This window comes from Passer montanus, unplaced genomic scaffold, assembly GCF_014805655.1.
Source record: "Passer montanus isolate IOZ18808 unplaced genomic scaffold, ASM1480565v1 scaffold20, whole genome shotgun sequence".
Classification (NCBI taxonomy): domain Eukaryota; kingdom Metazoa; phylum Chordata; class Aves; order Passeriformes; family Passeridae; genus Passer; species Passer montanus.
In genome coordinates this window covers 2438660-2458083 of record NW_024366592.1, presented here as the reverse complement: position 1 = coordinate 2458083, position 19424 = coordinate 2438660, and the positions used below count along the sequence as shown (strand labels likewise).

The following is a 19424-nucleotide window of genomic DNA, read 5'->3' as shown; positions in this document are numbered from 1 at the left end:
GAATTTGTGCTGGGCACCAGCTGGTACGAGGCATGTTCTTCCCACAGTGCACTTTGGGACTTGTAGTTCCCAAAAAGGAATGTTGTTTTCCAAATTGCAAGCGCCGAGCAACAGAAACAGAAGTCTGAAACGCCTTTACCTCTGCCTTTGCTTGCTGCTGGGCCCTTCCTTTCACGTGTGTCTGTGGAGTGGTTCCACCTTTGCCAGCCTGAATCCTCCAGGAATCTCTTCCACAGTTAAGGGCGGTGTGCCAACCCCTTGGATATGCCACTGTGTAAAAGCTGCTGCTGCAGAGAGAAAGGCAGGTACATGGTCCTGCCTCCTGAAAACAGCTACCTGCAAAAAGAGAGCTCTGATCAAGTTTTTAATTGTATCGCCACACTGAAATGGTGTACAAAATCCCCTTTGAAACGTGGGTTTCACTCTTTAGCATGTTTCGTATTAGCCCATTTGATTTTTAATTAAATAATCATAGTAGGGGGACAGATAAGTGTGTCAGTTGTTTAAAAAGGTTACAGGATAAATCAATCCTGTCTCTCCTGTAGAGATCCATTTTTGAAGAGCGTTTGCCCTGACTGCGGTAATTACCTTGTAACCAAGACACCCCGTTGTTTTTAAATAACAACCAAAGGAGAATGCGGGCCGCTGCCTGCCGGGTGCTGCTGGAGACGCTGTTATTACACCCGAGCTCCATTAACAGCGTAATGTGCTTAGAGCTGCGGGCAAGGGGAGCCGGAGGGGAGCTGCCCGGGGAGCGGAGAGCATCCCTCAGCCTCGGGACGTGCTGCGGGAGCGCTCCCCGTTAGCACCGCACCCCTGCCCGGGGCGAGGAGAGCTGGGACACCCTCGGGATTGGGACACGCGGGGCTGGGACACCCTCGGGATTGGGACACTCGGGGCTGGGACATTCGGGATTGGGACACTCGGGGCTGGGATACTCTTGGGGCTGGGGCACTCTCGGGGCCGGGGCACTCTCGGAGCTGGGACACTCTCGGTGTTCGCACACTCTCGGGATTGGGACACTCTCGGGGCTCGGACACTTTCAGGGCTCGGACACTCTCGGGATTGGGATACTCTCGGTGTTCGCACACTCTCGGGACTGGGACACTCGGTGCTGAGACACTCTTGGAGCTGGGGCACTCTCGGGATTGGGATACTCGGGGCTCGGACACTCTCGGGATTGGGACGCTCTCGGGATTGGGATACTCTCGGGGCTCGGACACTCTCGGGGCTGGGACACTCTCGGGATTGGGATACTCTCGGAGCTGGGACACTCTCGGGATTGGGACACTCCCGGGGCTGGGCTGACGCCCGGCGGCCGCGGGCAGAACAGCCGAGAGTGCTGTCCCTTTCCCGTCCCTTTCCCTCGGCAGCCACACGAGGGAGGAGATGAGGGAAGCGCGTTTGGCAGGCACGGGCACCGATCCCGGAGCGCCCCCCGGGTGCCCGCTTGCCGCCGCTGATGCCCGCAGAGCCCCAGCGGGGTAGGGACCACAGCGGGTCATGCTGTCCCTGCTCAACCAGGGTCACTGCAGGGCACACGGGAATGCATCCAGGAGATTCTGGAATATCTCTAAAGGGAGGCTCCACACCTTCTCTGGGCAATGTTTCAGTGCGTGGTCACCGCACGGCAAAGTTCCCCCTGTCCCGGTGGAACTTCTTGCGCATCAGTTTCTGCCCATTGCCTCTTCTCCTATTGCTCGGTGCCACAGAGCAGAGCCTGCCTTTATCGTCTTAGCACCTCCCTTTAGGTATTTACACACATTAAAGATGTCCCCTCTCAGTCGTCTCTTCCCAAGGCTGAACAGCCCCAGCTCCCTCAGCCTTTCCCGGTTAGAGATGCTCCACCCCACAACCATCCAACCTGCCTTGGTACTACACCTCCCGGCGGCCCGCGGGGCCGGGGATGCTCCCCGGAGCAGCCTTTCCGCTGCCGGGCGGCTCCATCCCGGCTTTCCGGTGCCAGTCCGAGCGGAGCGGAGCCGGGCCCGGCGGGGGCGGCGGCGGCGCTGGAGCCGGAGGCTGAGCCGGAGCCGTGCGGGGCCGGGCGGAGCCCTCCCGCCGGCGCCATGAGGGCCGAGCCGCCCGCCTGGGCCCCGGCGCAGGCGGCCGCGCTGCTGGAGGAGGCGGCGGATCTGCTGGTGCTGCACCGCGACTTCGCCGCCGCCGTGGAGCGGTGCGAGGCGGGCTGCGACAGCCTGGGCCCCGGCCCCGGCCCCGGCACCAGCCCCGGGCCCGGCCACGAGAGGTGCGAGCGGCGCTGAGGGGCCGGGGTGTTGCCGGGAAGCTGCTGGGTGCCGCATCAGCGCCCGGCTGGCTTGGAACTTCAGGCCATGCCTGCGCTGCTTCGGGGTTTGTTTTAGCCCCGTCGATGTGAAAGTGTTTCCTCTGTGCGTTTTTGAGGGAAGTGGGGTGTGCCCAGGAGCCTTCCCTTCGTTCTCTCGGAGGTGCAGCACAGTGCATATCCCCGGAGGTGGAATTGGCCTTTTTATAAGGGATAGGTAGAGGGGAAGCAGAGAACTGTGTGGGCTGCACTGGAGGGGATGCAAGGGGAAATGTGGTTGTAAGAAGCACTTATTCACGTGTCTGTTCCTTACCAGTTTTGCAGAAGTGAAATGCTCCCTTTGTGTTGTGGGGATTCAGGCGCTGGCCGAGATGAACCGGTGGAGAGAAGTTCTGTCTTGGGTCCTACAGTACTACCACGTCCCTGAACATCTGCCGCCAAAAGTTCTGGAGCTGTGGTCAGTTTCTGTCTGTTGCTGTCAGATATACACACGGGGCTTGCCATAGGTTTAACTGCAGGCCAGGCTTGGGTATTGCGTGATACTTTCACTTTGTGTGGCGTGAGTGAGATCTGGGACAGGCCTGTTCTGTGTGTGCTGGAGCAAGATTGCTTGCATGGTGGTCAAGTCTAAAAGGGGTGATGCTGAGAGAGTAACATCAATACCTGATTGACCCTCATGAGAGCTGCTTGTGTGTAATAGCTGTCAGCAATGCCAGCCTCCACAGAGACTCAGTGTTTTCTCACGCTTCTCCCTTGCATCCCAGCATCCTGCTGTACAGCAAAGTGAGAGAGCCGCAGGTGATGCTGGAGGTCGGCAGCAGCTGGCTGAGGGCCCACGCCAACCAGGGGCTCCCCGAGTTCGGCGCGCTGCTGGAGCTGTACCTGGCGCAGGTGCTGCTGCCGCTGGGGCGCTTCGAGGGCGCGGAGGAGCTGGTGCGGGGCTGCGCCGTGCCCGGCAGCGAGCAGCAGCTGCGGCTCCTCGGCACCATCGGCCACAGCCGCTGCCGCTGGACTCAGCGGGAGGAGACGCGCTCGGCTGCTGAGGAGCGGCAAGACCCGGCCACAGAAACCCTTCTGGGTGGGCTTTCCCTCTGTTAATTTGTGCTCCTTTCTTACGGTTTCATTTCAAGTTGGTCCCTTAGTGGCAAAGCATAGCAAATATTCAGAATTTTGCCATGATAAACAGGCCATGAGGCCACGGGCCAGAGCCGCTGTCGCTGGACTCAGTGGGAAGAGACGCACTGAGGAGCAGCAAGACCTAGCCACAGAAACCCTTCTGGGTGGCTTTCCCTCTGTGGTTTGTGCTCCTTCCCTATGGTTTCATTTCAAGTTGGTCCCTTAGTGGCAAAGGGTAGTAAATATTAAGAATATTGCCATGATAAACAGGCCGTGAGGCCACGGGCCAGAGCCGCTGTCGCTGGACTCAGTGGGAAGAGACGCACTGAGGAGCAGCAAGACCCAGCCACAGAAATGCTTCTGGGTGGCTTTCCCTCTGTTAATTTGTGCTGCTTTCCTATGGTTTCATTTCAAGTTCATTACCCTACTGGCAAAGGGTAGCAAATATTAAGAATATTGCCATGATGAACAGGCCATGAGGAAGTCCTGTTGTGTATCACAGCAGGAAATAAAAGACTTAGTGATACCTTTGCTGGGAATTGCAAAGCATATTTAGTCTCTGCTGACATCAGGAGATGACAATTAATGCTCAGGATCAAAAGTTTGGGGTTTGGTTTTGTTTTTTTTAAAGTAAAAAAAGGAAAACTAAGACTACCTGCAATCCTTTAAGGATATGTTTTTTTGGCTCTGTGTACATTTTGTTTCATTTCCATTTACAGTTGAGTCCAAGTAGAACAAAGCCTGCCTAGCATTTAAAGTACTGCTTCTTCTCCAGAGCTGTAAATCATTGCATGTTTTCTCCCACGACAGAAGCTGGCACTACTGTGGTATAAGATCATATTATAGTAAAGTAGGTGCCTAAAAAAGAAGTATAATGAAGTGTATTACAAAATTGTACTGCTTCTTTTTTGTATAAAAAACCAAACCCAACCCAACTCTTATGCAATCAGACTTCCAGTACCTTAGTTTACTATTGGCTACATCTGTGTGATTGCTTTTTAAACTTTACTTTGCCCTAACAGCCTTTCTGTTTTTGTTTTCCAGGAGTGCTGTCCCAAAAGCTCCTGACCATGTTGACGTTGCTACGTAGAGCACTGAGGTCCATGTCAAACCACTTCTATTTACTTCCTTACAAGAAGATGCTCTTGGCTACTTTTTTGCTGTACCTGGTGGTGGTGAGACTAGACCCAGGTACAGGATTAAGATATCCAATTTTTACAATTCCATTATGGTTATGGAGAAGAAATGAGTTGTTTTTAATAAATCTGGTCTGTGTAAATGTCTCAGGGAGACAAAAATCTGGGTGACTAGGAACTTAATGTGTTTAGTGTTTCCAGCTGAAGTGCATGTAGAAGGATGAAGCTCCACAAATGCCAGTTTTCTGCAAACATTCCATCAGCCAAGGTACAGACTGTGAGAGGCAGGCAGAGCTGTCCTAGATTCAGCCTTTTTCTTCATCAAAGGAAGAAGAGAACTAGGTTTTTATTAATTCTAGCTGGGGGTAGAATTTCATTAACATGTTTAGTGTATACTAGTTTTACCAAGTAAGTTTTACCAAGTTAGTTTTACCAAGTAAGTTTTACCTTTTTGTTCTGCTTTGCAGCTTCTCCCACGTCACTGCCATTCATTTACAAACTGGTCCAGCTCTTCAGGCAGGCTTGGGCAGCTGTGCTTTCTCCAGGCCATAGGCCTCCCATTCGAGACTAAGTGTCTTCCTCCACTGAAAGTGTCACCTGGTCTTGGGCACGTCACCAGGCTCTTCAGGGGCTGTTCAGATCTGAAGTGTGGACTCCTGGAATTTCTTCAGACATGGTGGTGTATGAGTTTCGAAGCCACAGCAAGTATTCCTGACATTTTGCTTGGTCCATCAGTAGGGTACAGCCACTCCTTCCATGCCTACAACTGAATAAGAATCTAAGAATCCTCCTTTTCAAACACTTTGCTTTGGATGTGTCTCTTGAGTGAGGGTTGTGTAGCCAGTTATGAACTGTGGAAGAAGTTCTCATCCTTGCAGATGCTGAGCAGTTCTCTGAACAAGTGCAATTCCTGGAAGACAGTGATGAGGGGAATATCCTGTTTTCCCCGAAGACATCTGAAAAGCCCAGTTCCTGCAGCACAGGATTTAGAACAAGCACATGGAAGAAAAACACTGTAGAAATTAAAGCCTATTGTATTTTGAAAGCCATGGTTTCTCTTGTGACTGGTGCCTCTTTGGGGAGGCACAATGGATTTTAATCATATTTAAGCCAGAAAGATGAGGGGGTGGGCCACAAAGACTGCTGTGTTGTATCTACTCTTCTTAAATGCAAATTACAGCACTCAGTGCTTGCCTGATGCATAGCCATTCCTAGAAGCACTTGGTGGTGGTGGTAAGGAAATAAGTTTATTTTTTTAAATTATATTCTATGTTATTGTCTAGTTGAACAACTGAAGTTGTTGCTTTGTTTTGCTCTTTCCCTACCTCTTGCTTTGTTTATGTAGATGTCCAAAAAATGTCTCTGTATATCTAGAATTGCTCCCCAAGTCCCCAGTATCCAAAGTCCTGGGTTAGATGGGAGTCATGCAGCAATGCTCTGTCATTCAGAACAAAAGTTGTGTTTTGTTTTTTTTTTAATAGAAAGAGATACTTCTCTGACATCACAAAACTTTCCCCAGATCAGTGGCAAGAAAATTGTACACCTGCAGTTCTGTCACCAGACCAGTTCCATTTCTGACCACTTGGGGCAGAAATTGGAGCTTTGGGGTGGAACACTAATTTCTCCTCCATCCATTCAGCCATCTATCATCAACTGAGAGGTAAATTCCGAGGAGGGAGCAATGATCTAACAAAATACTGCTTTTAAACTGTTGTGTGCAGGAGGGGACAAGTTAAAAGTGAGAAGCCAGGGACAAATTTGCCTGTCATCCTGTGCCAAAAGGGTGCCAACTCACTGATGTCAGCCCAAACTACAAAATGTTGTCAGAGCAGCCTTTTTGGTGGGACTACACCAAAGCCATGAGGAGCAGCCAGTGCAGACCCCAGTGTGGTGTCTTGCAGCAGTAGTGCCCTTTGTCTCTAGCAATAACCATCCTCCCAGGTGGTGGCTGTTGCTGTTTTCTTCACACAGGGTGTGTTGGTGCCCTCAGACTGTGTGTGATCTCTTGCTTTGCTCCCTACTGGGGCACTGTGCAAACAGTCTCATCTTCACTACTAAAAACAGTTGTCTGTTTCATCTTAAATTATCCCAAACAGAGATACACCCCAGCATTATTGTCAGGCAAACTCAGGTTATTTGTGAGTGTAATAATGACTTTGCCTAGTTGTCTCAAGAGATTTAAAAACCCAAACCATTTAAAAACCCAAACCAATCCCATATGCCTCCCCAAAGTTGTTGTCTCTGCCAGGACTCTACACCAGGTTAAGTAGCTCATAGCTTTTCCATATAAAAAAAAGTAATTTTTTTATATATTCTGCACACCCAGGGAAGAGCAGCCTTTGACATTGCTAAATGGTTCCTGTAATCCAGCTGTAAGTGTGGTTACAACACTGAAACCAACCCCTGATGTGCAATCAGACAGAATGAAACACAGAAGCTGTCTGGAGTTGAGCTCTTCCAAGAAATGACCAAGATCAGTCCTCTGCCCCCCTGCTTTAGTCTTCTGGCATCATTTTTAGTTGGATGGCAGAGATGCTGTTCTGGAGGTTGGTTTGGACCAGTGGTTTCAGCAGTCCATACATAGTTTTTAGAATGCTGTTAGGTGTCCTTTACCAGGACTTTTAACATTCAAGTTTATTTTAAGTGTAGGTTGGTAACCTTGACTTTATTGGAGTACTACTGATTTAGAATTTATATTGTTTTAAATTCATCATGAGAGAGCAAGAAGGCAGAAATAAGCTATCAGGGTTTTTTTGCAATTAATACTAAAACTGCAGTATCTAATTTTTATAATAAAGTGACTACTGATTTACCTCTGTAGAGTTGCTTGTTTGTGCTGTGATTGAGTATACGAAAAAAAGGTGTTCATTGTATTGATACACTACAAAGTATATAAAAGTTTTCAAGAATTGTTTCACATTGTTTCATAGTTTCAGCATGTTTGAATTAAGCAGAGAATGTCTTCAGTGTGAATCTGATGAGACCTAATCCACTGATGATGTTGGTAGAATGTAAGTCTGCATTTTGGCATGGCCAAGACCAATACTCCCAAGAATAAAGTACCTGGTATTCATCATTATTAGATGAATGTATCTTTATATTAGAACTAACTACAGTTCTGAGCTTATTATATATATTAGGGGAGAAAACTCTGCAAATAAAAAGTAAAAATACATAGGGCAGATCTCTGTTTCAGGGAGAATGTCTGAAAACCAGTATTTTATCAATGTAGCAGTGTTAACAGGTACTTAATTACTTGATTTGGGAAGTTCAGAAATCCTGAAATGAAATGCTGCTGGTTCTCCCAGCAGGTGGCAACAAACTAACAGAAAACATTTATACGGGAACACCAGGAAAGTGTTGCTGAGGAAGGTATTAAAACGTGTGGGAAATGCAAAGACTTATATGCCCCGAATTAAAAGGAAAAGAGAATTTTGTGTGATCACCTAAGAACTTACTAAGAGTGCACTGTTTTGTAAAATGGCATAATAATGTTCTAGAATAATCCCTGATTCTGCCACTGCTGGTGAATCATTGAGGTAAGCAGCCTGTAGGGAGGGAGTGATGTACATCCAGTAGAGGAGAAAAAGCATTTAACTGTCCTTCATTGGCCTCTTGATGTATTTCAATCTCCAGCATATTGAGTTGGGGGAAGAAGGAGGAATCACATCACGTTCAGGGTGATGGAGCCCTGCAGTCCTGGTTGTATCTGAACACCTGCCTGCCCATGGGAAGTGTGAATCCACTCCTTGGTTTGCTTTGCTTCTGTGCACAACTTTTGCTTTGTGTGTTAAACTATAACCCACAGGTTCTCCCTGACTCTTCTGATTCAGTGCTCAGTTGCCAGCTGGGGTTAAACCACTACAACAGTACTTCTGAGTTCTAGATTATTCAAAAATGCCATTTTCAGAGATGTGTCTATCTTTAATTAGAGAAAAAGCCTTTAGGTTTCATATGGCAGCTCACCATCTGCCCACTTCCCAAGAATCCAGGTCCAGGCCATATCTGCCTCATGTCTCTGTGGTCTCCCACTGGCAGAGAAAATGCCACAAAGGATTGTTGCAAATAATTTAGTTAATCACAGACCTCTTTTAGATTTTGTCGCTGCTAGATCTGACACATTGACTCAAAGTGTGCCTAAGAGGTTTTGGGTGGTGGACTGCTCAAAGTATTTGCTGTGAGAGTTTTTCCTGGTTCTCTGAAGCTGTGAGCATTAACATTTCAGATTGTCCAGAGCACCAGAGCTTGTCTGGAATGTTACCACTTCCACTAGAAGAAGAACACTAGAGCAACCTATCCCTTAGTCTCAAAGCAGTGATCTGAAGGTTTTCTGAAGAACTCTGAGATTCAGCTTAAGCAAAGCAGCAGATGGAAATTATAATGGAAATTCTTTGTTAAAAACCAATTATGGCTCCAAAAATTATGGCTCTGTAGCTATTCCCAGCCAAAATCAAAGAGTAATCAAAGAGTAATGGTGTAAAGAACAGCAAAATGAAGACTATACTAAAGTGAGTTTGCAACAACCAGTATGAACTAGTTCTCACTGCTAAAATGTAGGTGTTAAAGAAGATATTTCTATGCTGGTTGCCAACAGTGGCAGAACAATCTATTATTATCATCATGTCAGAGTAGACATCTAATCTACATTTTAGGAATTGTCTATTTAATGTCTGCTGATTAAACATCATCATAAACAGTACATTTATAAAGTCAGGAGATACATGATGCAGATTCAAGCAATTAAGTGTGCCTTCCTCTTTGTTACTTAAGGGTTGCAACCACGAGGATTTCTCTACTGAGAGAAGCTGCTGCTTTCCAGTGGTGAACATTGCAGAAGGAGCAAAGTGGAGGAGGTGACTGCTCTAATTTGGTGTCAGAATGTTGGGGTGATGCCTCCAGATCTGTCCTGCAATAAACACTGCAGTAAGAATCAAATTTCTTCCTGTGTTTGAGCAGAGAAGTGACAGTCTGCACTGAAAGCTGTCCCATACTGCTGACAGCCTGGGTGACTGCACATGGAAAGAGAAGTAACAGAAGTAAATTGAGATGTTAGTAGAGAAGCCAGGAGATCACTTAAAAGTGCTAGTAGAGCACACTTAAGAATGGTAGTTATGTTCACTTTCCAGATCTCATTTTTGTTTTTTTTTTTTCTATCCTTTTCCATTCATTTGCTCTCTTATGCATTCTGTACTGGAATTCAGGTGTGAAGAAGTTTGTGCTGGCAGAACAGGGAATGGGACGGTGTGTGCGTTGCAGGTGATGTAAAACCCCGAGGTGTGAGAAAGCACAGTGTACAACGTGTTACATGGCCACACTCCAAACCAACAAGTGTGCCAGCCCTGTCTGCACCGAGTGTGCAGCCTGGGGTGTCGGTGAGCCCGGGCTGTGTGGGTGGATCTGCACGGGAGGGGTGCTGCAGGCAGCAGGGTGACCTCGTCCCGCGGCGCTGTGACGCTGAAGCGCAGCAGCAGGTGCTGGGGACAGGCCCTGGGTGCCTCCTGCCCTGCAGCCCAGAGCCAGGCGCCAGCACAGACCTGCCACCAGAGACCCCAAAGGGAGGGAAACCCCTCTGGAGACACCATGGTAAGGGGGATGGGGAGCACTGGGCACACGGGGACTGGGGGGCTGTGGGTGAGGGAAGGCAGAGGGGTCTGCTGTCGTTATCAGTAGGTTTTGCCACTGAACCCTGACCTCACACACCACTCACCACGTAAGAAAATGGGAAAGGAGTGCAGAAAATTTCTCTGAAGCATTACTGCATTAAGTTTCCTTCAGAGAGTTCCTAACTAGTGGGATTAGAAGATAAATTAGATTGGAGTCTTAGCTGCTTGGTACTTTCTGTTGTGACCACATTTTCTCAACACCAGCTCATTTTCATACAAGACATTTTTTTTAGAAATAAACCAAAAAATTATTCACCTTTGTGTCTGTTTTAAATTAATTTAGCCCCAATGGCTATACTGTCCATAGCTATCGAGGGTATGCATGTGTTTTTCTGGAGTCCGTGAATCTTTTTATATATGTATGCATTTAAGTAAGTTAAAAATGCCCTTTGTTTTTAAGTTTTGGTGGTTTGTTATAAATTCGTAGAAATCTCTCAAAACCTCTTAGAATGTGAAAAAATCCATTTCACCTTGTACCCCAGTATATCTCTAGCATAATTAGACTCTCTTGAGTCTAATTTTGGTTCAGAGGAAGAACTTTCTGCCAGCTCATCTCACAGGCAAAATACTTCCACAGGCTTCCCAGACCTAGGGAAGTGAGCGTGTTTGTGGAACAGCTGGAAGACTAAAGTCACCCTTTTGCAGTAAATCCTAGAGCCAGTTTGTGTTTTAAGAGTGAGCTGTCCCAGGTTTAGTTTCACAAAGGATCTGGTCCTTTCTACTGTTTCTTTGTTAGACCTGTCCTGGGTCTACAGGCATTAGTGGTGGGATGTGAAACATGAGTTTGGAAGAGACTCCAAATTCAAATATCACGTAAAGATCAGTTTACTCTGACTGTGACGCTGAAGAAGGCCCACCCTCTTCCCTACTAAAAGTCTGGCATGTATTTTAATGCTGTTCACTATGCAAAGTCAGAAACCTTTTTTTCACTGTCTTCTCTCTTTGGCAGAATATTTCCAAATTACTGCTGGGGAAGGAGAAGATGAAATGGCTCAAAAAGCAGGGTTGAGATGTGGTTTCAAACTAGTGCAGCTGAAAACTCAGTCTGAAAAGTCTTCAACTACAGTCCTGTATGACGCTTTACAATATTAACTTCCTAAGGCAGCATTCACTTGCTCCATCTGTGAAAAACCAGATTCCTCTACAGACGTGAAGAAATGAGCAAAACAGCTCTTTAGGTTTAAAATACTGCTTGACTTGTAATTGTAGTTTTGCTTTTAAAGATATTCTTTTTCCATCTGTGAAAAAAACAGACCAGTTCCTCTACAGACCTGAAGAAATGAGCAAAACAACTCTTTAGGTTTAAAATACTGCTTGACTTGTAATTGTAGTTTTGCTTTTAAAGATATTCTTTTTAAAAGCCAGCTGGCCTCATTGCTGTGTTTGAAAAGAAAAGAAACCCTTATTTTTCTTGCTGCCTGCCAGCCTCACAGATTCACACTGGGATTTGAAAGAAAAGGCAGGAGCCTGCTCTGTGGAAAGTCAGCATTACTTGAATTCTCTAAGCCCAAATATGCCTTCAGTGTCTCCTGAGTAATCCTCCAGATTGCAACACACTGACTTATGGAGTCCATTTTCACTCAAATAACTCAGAAACTTTTGCACAACTCAGTTGAGAAAAACAGGGTTGTGCAAGTACACTTGAGAGCACATGCACGTGCAGAGTCAGCAGGAATTTTCAGCTTAGAATACTGAGTACTGAATAGAAATAATTTATTTTGTTGAATGAAAGATTTAAATTGAGCTTTCATGTTCATTTGAACTTCTGAGGATTAGCTGGGGCAGTGATGACTTTTGAAATTCTAGTTGCTTCTGAAAAAATGTCTTCAGTTATGTTTCTTACACACAAACTTATGTCAATTTGAATAATTGAAAGAGAAGAAAACATTTCTCCAGAGATGTTGCTGGTTGCACATTGTGATTGAAAATTTAGTTTTTGGGGAGGATACATTTAATTCTCAGGTCACAGAATTATTTTGCTGGGTAAGCAGCTACAGAATTTAATTAAAAAAAATTAACTAGTCAAATCTAAATGCAATATTACAAAACAAGAACGAGTTAGGACCATCCTCTTCCCTCAAAGCCAGGCCTGCTTCACAGCTGGGCATCTCAGTTCTCCTTCCCTCTCCAAAGCCTGGCAGTGGTCAGTGAGCTGCTCACTGGAAACTATTATTGACAATTAGTTGTTTTCTGCACAGTGCCCAAGCATTGTCTGAAAAAATATTAACTGGCCTAAGACAAAACTGTGCCAATTTTTTTGAATTATCAATCAGCACAAGAGATCACAGGTGTTCAATACTATGACCTGACATTTTCTTACTCCCTAGTACAGACAGGGCCCTGGGGATCACAAAAAGAGAGCTCAGGCAGCTTCAATTGCTCCAAAGCAGAAACCAAATCTGAAAAAATCCACATGCCTGAAACCACTCTCTCCTCAAAAAAATGCCTTTCACTACGCCCAGTGTTGCAATTGCTGGGACTAACCCAGAAGTATTTGCTTTATAATTGTTTATGAACTTAAGAAATCCAGGGCCTTTCAAAAGCAGTACTTTTAAGTGTACAGGATTTTGGAGCAATTGACACCTGCCTACTTTAGCCTGGTGTTACACAGTTTTCTCTTCCTGGCTGCCACAGAAAGAATGCTGGAAATCATGCAAATACACTATACTGCAATGGCACTGCCTGACAAGCAATGGACCCGTGATGTAAAATTAATGGCTGCTCAGGAGCTGGAAGGAACATTTGTTTTGAACAAGAAAATCTGGAGTGATTGAAAGCAGCTCTTCCAAGTTTCCACGCTAGCCTGCTCTCAGAGGGCAGAAGGATCAAAAGACATCATCTGCCTCGGGTTACATAAGGGTGAAGGATGCCACATGGCTGTGTCAGGTTCCAGCCAGGAGTAAAAATAAACACAACGGGGATGTGCTCCTCAGCAGGGCCAATCCAGGAAGAAAGGTGGGGCTTGTGTGACTGAAATTTATTTTTCCTGACTGTTTTAATATACTTCTGTAGTACAGCACACAGATCCCAATTTTTTCAAGAACTGTCCCAGTATCTGGCATGTGCATGTGCAGTCTCACTGTGGTCAACCAAACGAACAGCTGACAGTGACAATTCAGATTTTTTGGAAGAGCAATACACAGGGAGAATGCAACCGCCAGGAATAAGGAGGGCTAAGGCACGCTGATTTTTCTGACCCTGCCTCTCCTCTCTCCCCTCAGCGTGAGTGCATCTCTGTCCACGTTGGCCAGGCTGGAGTGCAGATAGGAAATGCCTGCTGGGAACTCTTCTGCCTGGAGCACGGCATTCAGCCCGACGGCACCTTCAAGGACCTGCAGGACAAACTCAGCTCTGATGACTCCTTCACCACGTTCTTCAACGAAACAGCCACTGGGAAGCATGTGCCACGGGCCGTAATGGTGGACTTGGAACCGACTGTGGTAGGTCAGTATAGAAATAAACCTGCAAAATGGAGAGGAGATTGCTTTTCCTCATATCACCATGCTGTGCCACCTGTCTTCACTGGGACAAAGTGGCCCTTTGCACCTCGGGCTACCACTAGGTAGCATGAAATCAATTTTCTTGTGACACAGGACGCCAGGTTCTGTCACAGGTGTTACAAAAACAGGACCATGAGGATCCCCAGCAGTTTAATTGCTGGTACACGTGGTGCGTACAACTTCTCTTTGCATCAATATTTAACTTTTGGGTTTGTTTATTACGACATTTTTGCTATTCAAATTCTGCTTTTCTTCAGTTTGGATAGAGGATCCCCAGCAGTTTAATTGCTGGGAGGCACGTGGTGTTAACTTTTGGGTTTGTTTATCACAACATTTTTGCCATTCAAATTCTGCTTTTCTTCAGTTTGGATTTAAAGCAGGAGCCTGATCGCTGCCCTCCAATAACAGAAGAATGCCTATAAATTGGGACACCTGAATGTCACATTCACATTTTCTGAAAAATCCCTTCACCCAGGATTTTTCTCCTGGGAAGCTGAGAAGCCTCAGAGAAAAAGGAAAACAATAATTATCTGATTTGCTTCTCCTTTATTTTGCTGCTTTGGAATATGCTTGGACATTGTTTACCCACAGGTGATTGTTTCATTGGTTTCTGCTGTGGGTTGATTTGACTCAATGGCCAACTGGGGCCAAGCTGTGTTGGGGCTCTGGAGAGAGTCACGAGTTTTCATTATTATCTTTTTAGCCTTCTGTAAGTATCCTTTCTGTATTCTTTAGTATAGTATAGTTTACTATTCATAAATATAATGGAGTATAATAAAATAATAAATTAGCCTTCTGAGTACATGGAGTCAGATTCATCATTCCTCCCTTTGCCTGGGGATCCCTGTAAATACAATACCTGAATTTCTTCACACTGTTTTTTTTCTGGGGGCTTGTGGATCCAGGCTGTACTTGTCACCAACAAGCTCATGAGAAGATAAGCGGCTGGACTGAAGATGCACAATAAATCAAACAAATGCAACAATGAAAAAATGCTCAGGAGACATTTCCCTTCTCCATCAGCATCTGTCTTTTGGCATCACGAACTCCTGTGACTGAGAGCATGCACTGATGCCAACAACAACCAGAATTTGCTGGCACTGGAGCACATTCTTACAATTTCTCTTTCTTCTCCAGATGAAGTACGGGCTGGCACCTTCCGGGAACTTTTTCACCCAGAACAGCTGATCACTGGAAAGGAAGATGCAGCCAATAATTACGCCCGTGGGCACTACACCATTGGCAAGGAAAGCATTGATATGGTGCTGGATCGTGTCCGTAAGCTGGTAAGTCCCAGTACCTCTGAAACAGCAGCTTGGACTCTGCAGAATAAAGAAGGGCAGAACTAACAAGTTAATTGCAAGAGATACCACCAATGGTTCAGCAAAGAGATTGCAAGTCATACAGATGGTATCTTGGACATGGTATAGAAGAGAGAAGCCCAGTAGTTCGCTTCCCAGCTGCATGCCTCTAAGCTTTTTTATAAAGTGGTTATGAATATGTAATTTTTAATTATTAGCATAGCCCTTCAGCACCAATACTGATACTGAAGGGTGGATTATGCAGTTGTACATTGGTTTCAGCCAGAGTAACAGAGCAGTGTGAAGTTCAGACACAGAGAGGCCTGGACAGATTCCTATGTGATAAGTTGAGACAGTGAGGAAAGTAAACGTTGGAGCTATCACCAGCCCTTTCCCAGGAAATCTTGACATGAAATCTATGCTGTACACTGCCTATGACTGCTCACTCCTTCAGCTCAGGAGAAGCTCACATAGCAAAGTCTTTTCCAGCTGCTGCTGTTTCACTTTCTCTTTTGCTTTCTAGACCGATGCCTGCTCTGGGCTGCAAGGGTTCCTGATCTTCCACAGCTTTGGTGGCGGTACCGGCTCTGGATTTACCTCCCTGCTGATGGAACGCCTCTCTGTGGATTACGGAAAGAAGTCCAAACTGGAGTTCGCCATCTACCCAGCCCCTCAGGTCTCCACGGCCGTGGTGGAGCCCTACAACTCCATCCTGACCACGCACACCACGCTGGAGCACTCGGACTGCGCCTTCATGGTGGACAACGAGGCCATCTACGACATCTGCCGCCGCAACCTGGACATCGAGCGTCCCACCTACACCAACCTGAACCGCCTCATCAGCCAGATCGTGTCATCCATCACGGCCTCGCTGCGCTTTGATGGAGCCCTGAACGTCGTCCTGACGGAGTTCCAGACCAACCTGGTGCCCTACCCGCGCATCCACTTCCCGCTGGTCACCTACGCGCCCATCATCTCCTTGGACAGGGCGCACCACGAGCAGCTCTCCGTGGCCGAGATCACCAACGCCTGCTTCGAGCCCAACAACCAGATGGTGAAGTGTGACCCGAGGCACGGCAAGTACATGGCCTGCTGCATGCTCTACCGCGGCGACGTCGTCCCCAAGGACGTCAACGTGGCCATTGCCGCCATCAAGACCAAGAGATCCATCCAGTTCGTCGACTGGTGTCCCACCGGCTTCAAGGTGAGTAGGGCTGCCACAAGCTTCTCTTGAGTGTTGAAAGGGGAGTTCAGTCTAGTTGAAAACTTGTATTCTTAACGTTTTCTAGCAGAAAACTTGTATTCTTAAAGCTTTCTAGCAGAAAGCTTGTATTTTTGAAATTTTCTAGTAGAAAATTTGTATTTTTAAAGTTTTCTAGTAAAAAAATTGTATTCTTAAAGTTTTCCAGTAGAAAACTAGTATTTAAAAAAATTTCTAGCAGAAAATTTGTATTTTTGAAATTTTCTAGCAGAAAACTTGTATTTGTAAAGTTTTCTAGCAGAAAACCTGTATTTTTGAGGTTTTCTAGAAGAAAACATGTATTCTTAACGTTTTCTAGCAGAAAACTTGTATTTTTAAAGTTTTCTAGCAGAAAACCTGTATTTTTGAAGTTTTCTAGAAGAAAACATGTATTCTTAATGTTTTCTAGCAGAAAACTTGTATTCGTAAAGTTTTCCAGCAGAAAACTTGTATTCTTAGTTTTCTAGCAGAAAACTTGTATTTTTAAAGTTTTCTAGCAGAAAACTTGTACTTGTAAAGTTTTCTAGCAGAAAACATGTATTTTTAATCTTTTCTAGCAGAAAACATGTATTTTTAATCTTTTCTAGTAGAAAACTTGTATATTTAAAGTTTTCTATCTTGCCTATTTCTCCTGTTTCCCCCAGAACATGGGGGAATATAGATATTTCCCAATGAACATAAGGATGCATTTATATAAAATGTGTCTTTTCTCCTTTGGACATCCCATTGGCACAGGCTGTTACATATTTAAACAAGTGGAAATTCAAAGTGTGTATGGGTTAAAATTGAAAGAAGTTTTAATTTCAGACCTGACCTTTGGAACAGTCAACAAGCGTCGCCTCTGAGGCACAATCTAAAATTGAGGAAATACCAAAACTGATAAAATTAATAAAGGAAATGCTGATGTTAGGGAATGTCTTAGTTAACCTAAAAATATTATACAGCCTCTCCCCACTGGTTACTCAGCAGTGACGGGAAATACATTTTCAACAATAATACAGACATTACCAGTGGAAATGTATTTGTCGTACAAACAGCTCCTTCAACAATGAAAACGTACAACTGGGAAACAACTTTTTAGGTTAGTTTCTACAGAGCATCTTGGTGAAACTCTATGTACAAACTGGTCAGCATGCATTGAACAGTAGAACAGTGTAGATATTAGAGTGTGTTTCATGCTCTTGGACATTTGAAATGGCATTTGCCATCTGGCACCAGCATCTGTAACTTCACCCACCTTTCTTCAGCGCCTTGCCTGCCTCCTGCTGTTGCACAGCCTTCTCTCACATCCCTGTTTCCAGGTTGGGATCAACTACCAGCCTCCCACGGTTGTTCCTGGCGGGGACCTGGCCCAAGTGCAGCGGGCAGTCTGCATGCTGAGCAACACCACGGCCATCGCCGAGGCCTGGGCAAGGCTGGACCACAAGTTCGACCTGATGTACGCCAAGAGAGCCTTTGTGCACTGGTACGTGGGGGAGGGCATGGAGGAGGGGGAGTTTGCAGAGGCCCGAGAGGACCTGGCTGCCCTGGAAAAGGACTATGAAGAAGTGGGAACCGACTCGTTTGAAGAAGAGAATGACGGGGAGTAATTTTTAAATACATTTCGTTCCTGGTGAGCACAGAATCGTCTCGGTACTGCATGTGTCAACAATTAGCTCAGATTTTCTGTACGTGGTAAACAGAAATTTAGGAGAGGACATTTTTTATTACATAAATAACAGGCAAATCATCCTTTAAGATATCATCAACTATAGTAACACCCCACCACTCCCAGTAATGTAAAAAGACTTGTTTTCCCTTGCACACCCAATGTGAGCCTCTCTGAGCTCTAGTGAACATGAAAAACTTACTACATTCCACATAGGTCAGACCAAAAAGCTGCAGAATGCTGCTTCCTGCTCTGGCATAAGAGCAGCACAGCCAGCAGGGACACCACAGACACCTGCCCAAGCCAGGATTCTGTGGAATTTCCAGTCAGCTACAACACTCTGTGGGATATTTGAAAAGTCATGGCAGTCAGGAGAAGTCCCAGGGGACTGGAAAAAGGGAAACATTGTCCCCAGTGTTAAAAAGGGCAGAAAGGAGGGTCCTGGTGGCTGCCAACCTCTTGCCCTCACCTCTGTGCCTGGGAACGGCATGGAAGAAGTCCTCCAAGAAGCTATGCTAAGGCATATGGAGGGCAGATTTAACTGGATGCTCATGGAAAAATTAATTGGGCACTTATGCACGAAGAACCTAGGTGCTCATGCATAAATTAATTGGGAATTTATTAACACCTTTGTGCAGCAAATGAGATATTGCATTGCTTTTTCCTTAGGTTCTCCTGCATGCATTTGTGACCCTCCTTGCCCATTTCAGAATCTGGATTTTTTTAATGATGCTAATACAGATTTCCTTTTAAGAAGGACCTGTCTATAAAAAGTGAGGCAATTCTTAGAAATACCCAAGTTGCGTTTCTTTCAAGACTGTGAACTTTCAGACCTGAAAACCTTTCTGGGACTGATTCTGCCAGGTTTTCTCTGGAAAAGTAAGACAATATCTCTCCTTTGTTCACAGTTGTGTTCATAAATTCTCAGTCAATTACTGCATGAGTGCTACTTACCTCACATTTCCCACCCTTTGTCCCTTGTCTTTCTCATCCTTATTCCACTTCATGTTTCTGCCCCTCTTTCACTTCACATTTCCCACCATTTTTCATTTCACATTTCCCACCATTTTCTTTTTCTCTCTTTTTCTGCCCTTTCCCCCCTCTGCTTAAATATTCAAAATGCTGGAAAGAGGAGGATTTTTTTTCCTCAATTAAACCTTAAATAATGGAAAAGGAAAGGTCTCCTTTAACTGTTACGCTTAAAATCACAGGTGAAGGGGAATCCCTTTCAATTTAAACACAGACAATAATGATTCTCCTCAATATAAACCCCTTTTCCATCAAACCCCTCTTTTGTCTGGGGTCACTGGGCCACACTAGGGAGGGACTGGGGGCACTGGGCAGGGGACCAGAGGCACTGGGATGGGATTGGGAAGATGAAATCAAAAAGAGAAAGAAAAATGATCTTCACTGCATCCCCACCTGCTCAGGTGTGCTGTCCCATCTCCTGCATTCCCTGGGGCACAGGGATTGTCCCTCTGCACACCTAAGCAATGCCAGGAGCTGAGCCCCCAGGGGTTCCCCTGCCCTGCAAAT

General features: G+C 45.7%; 2 protein-coding genes across 2 annotated transcripts; both read left to right on the top strand.

The window, feature by feature from the left end:
• The first annotated feature begins 1939 nt into the window (after window positions 1–1939).
• PEX26 (peroxisomal biogenesis factor 26) lies at window positions 1940–7356 on the top strand. Its single transcript, XM_039708230.1, has 5 exons — window positions 1940–2248; window positions 2601–2741; window positions 3049–3362; window positions 4445–4591; window positions 5004–7356. Exons 1-5 carry the CDS (start codon window positions 2070–2072, stop codon window positions 5105–5107), a joined length of 885 nt encoding a protein of 294 aa, XP_039564164.1. The 5' UTR covers window positions 1940–2069; the 3' UTR covers window positions 5108–7356.
• A 2609-nt stretch (window positions 7357–9965) lies between these two features.
• Window positions 9966–17925, top strand: TUBA8 (tubulin alpha 8). The gene is made up of 5 exons (XM_039707983.1): window positions 9966–10119; window positions 13421–13643; window positions 14837–14985; window positions 15524–16204; window positions 17542–17925. Exons 1-5 carry the CDS (start codon window positions 10117–10119, stop codon window positions 17827–17829), a joined length of 1344 nt encoding a protein of 447 aa, XP_039563917.1. The 5' UTR covers window positions 9966–10116; the 3' UTR covers window positions 17830–17925.
• Window positions 17926–19424: the final 1499 nt, after the last annotated feature.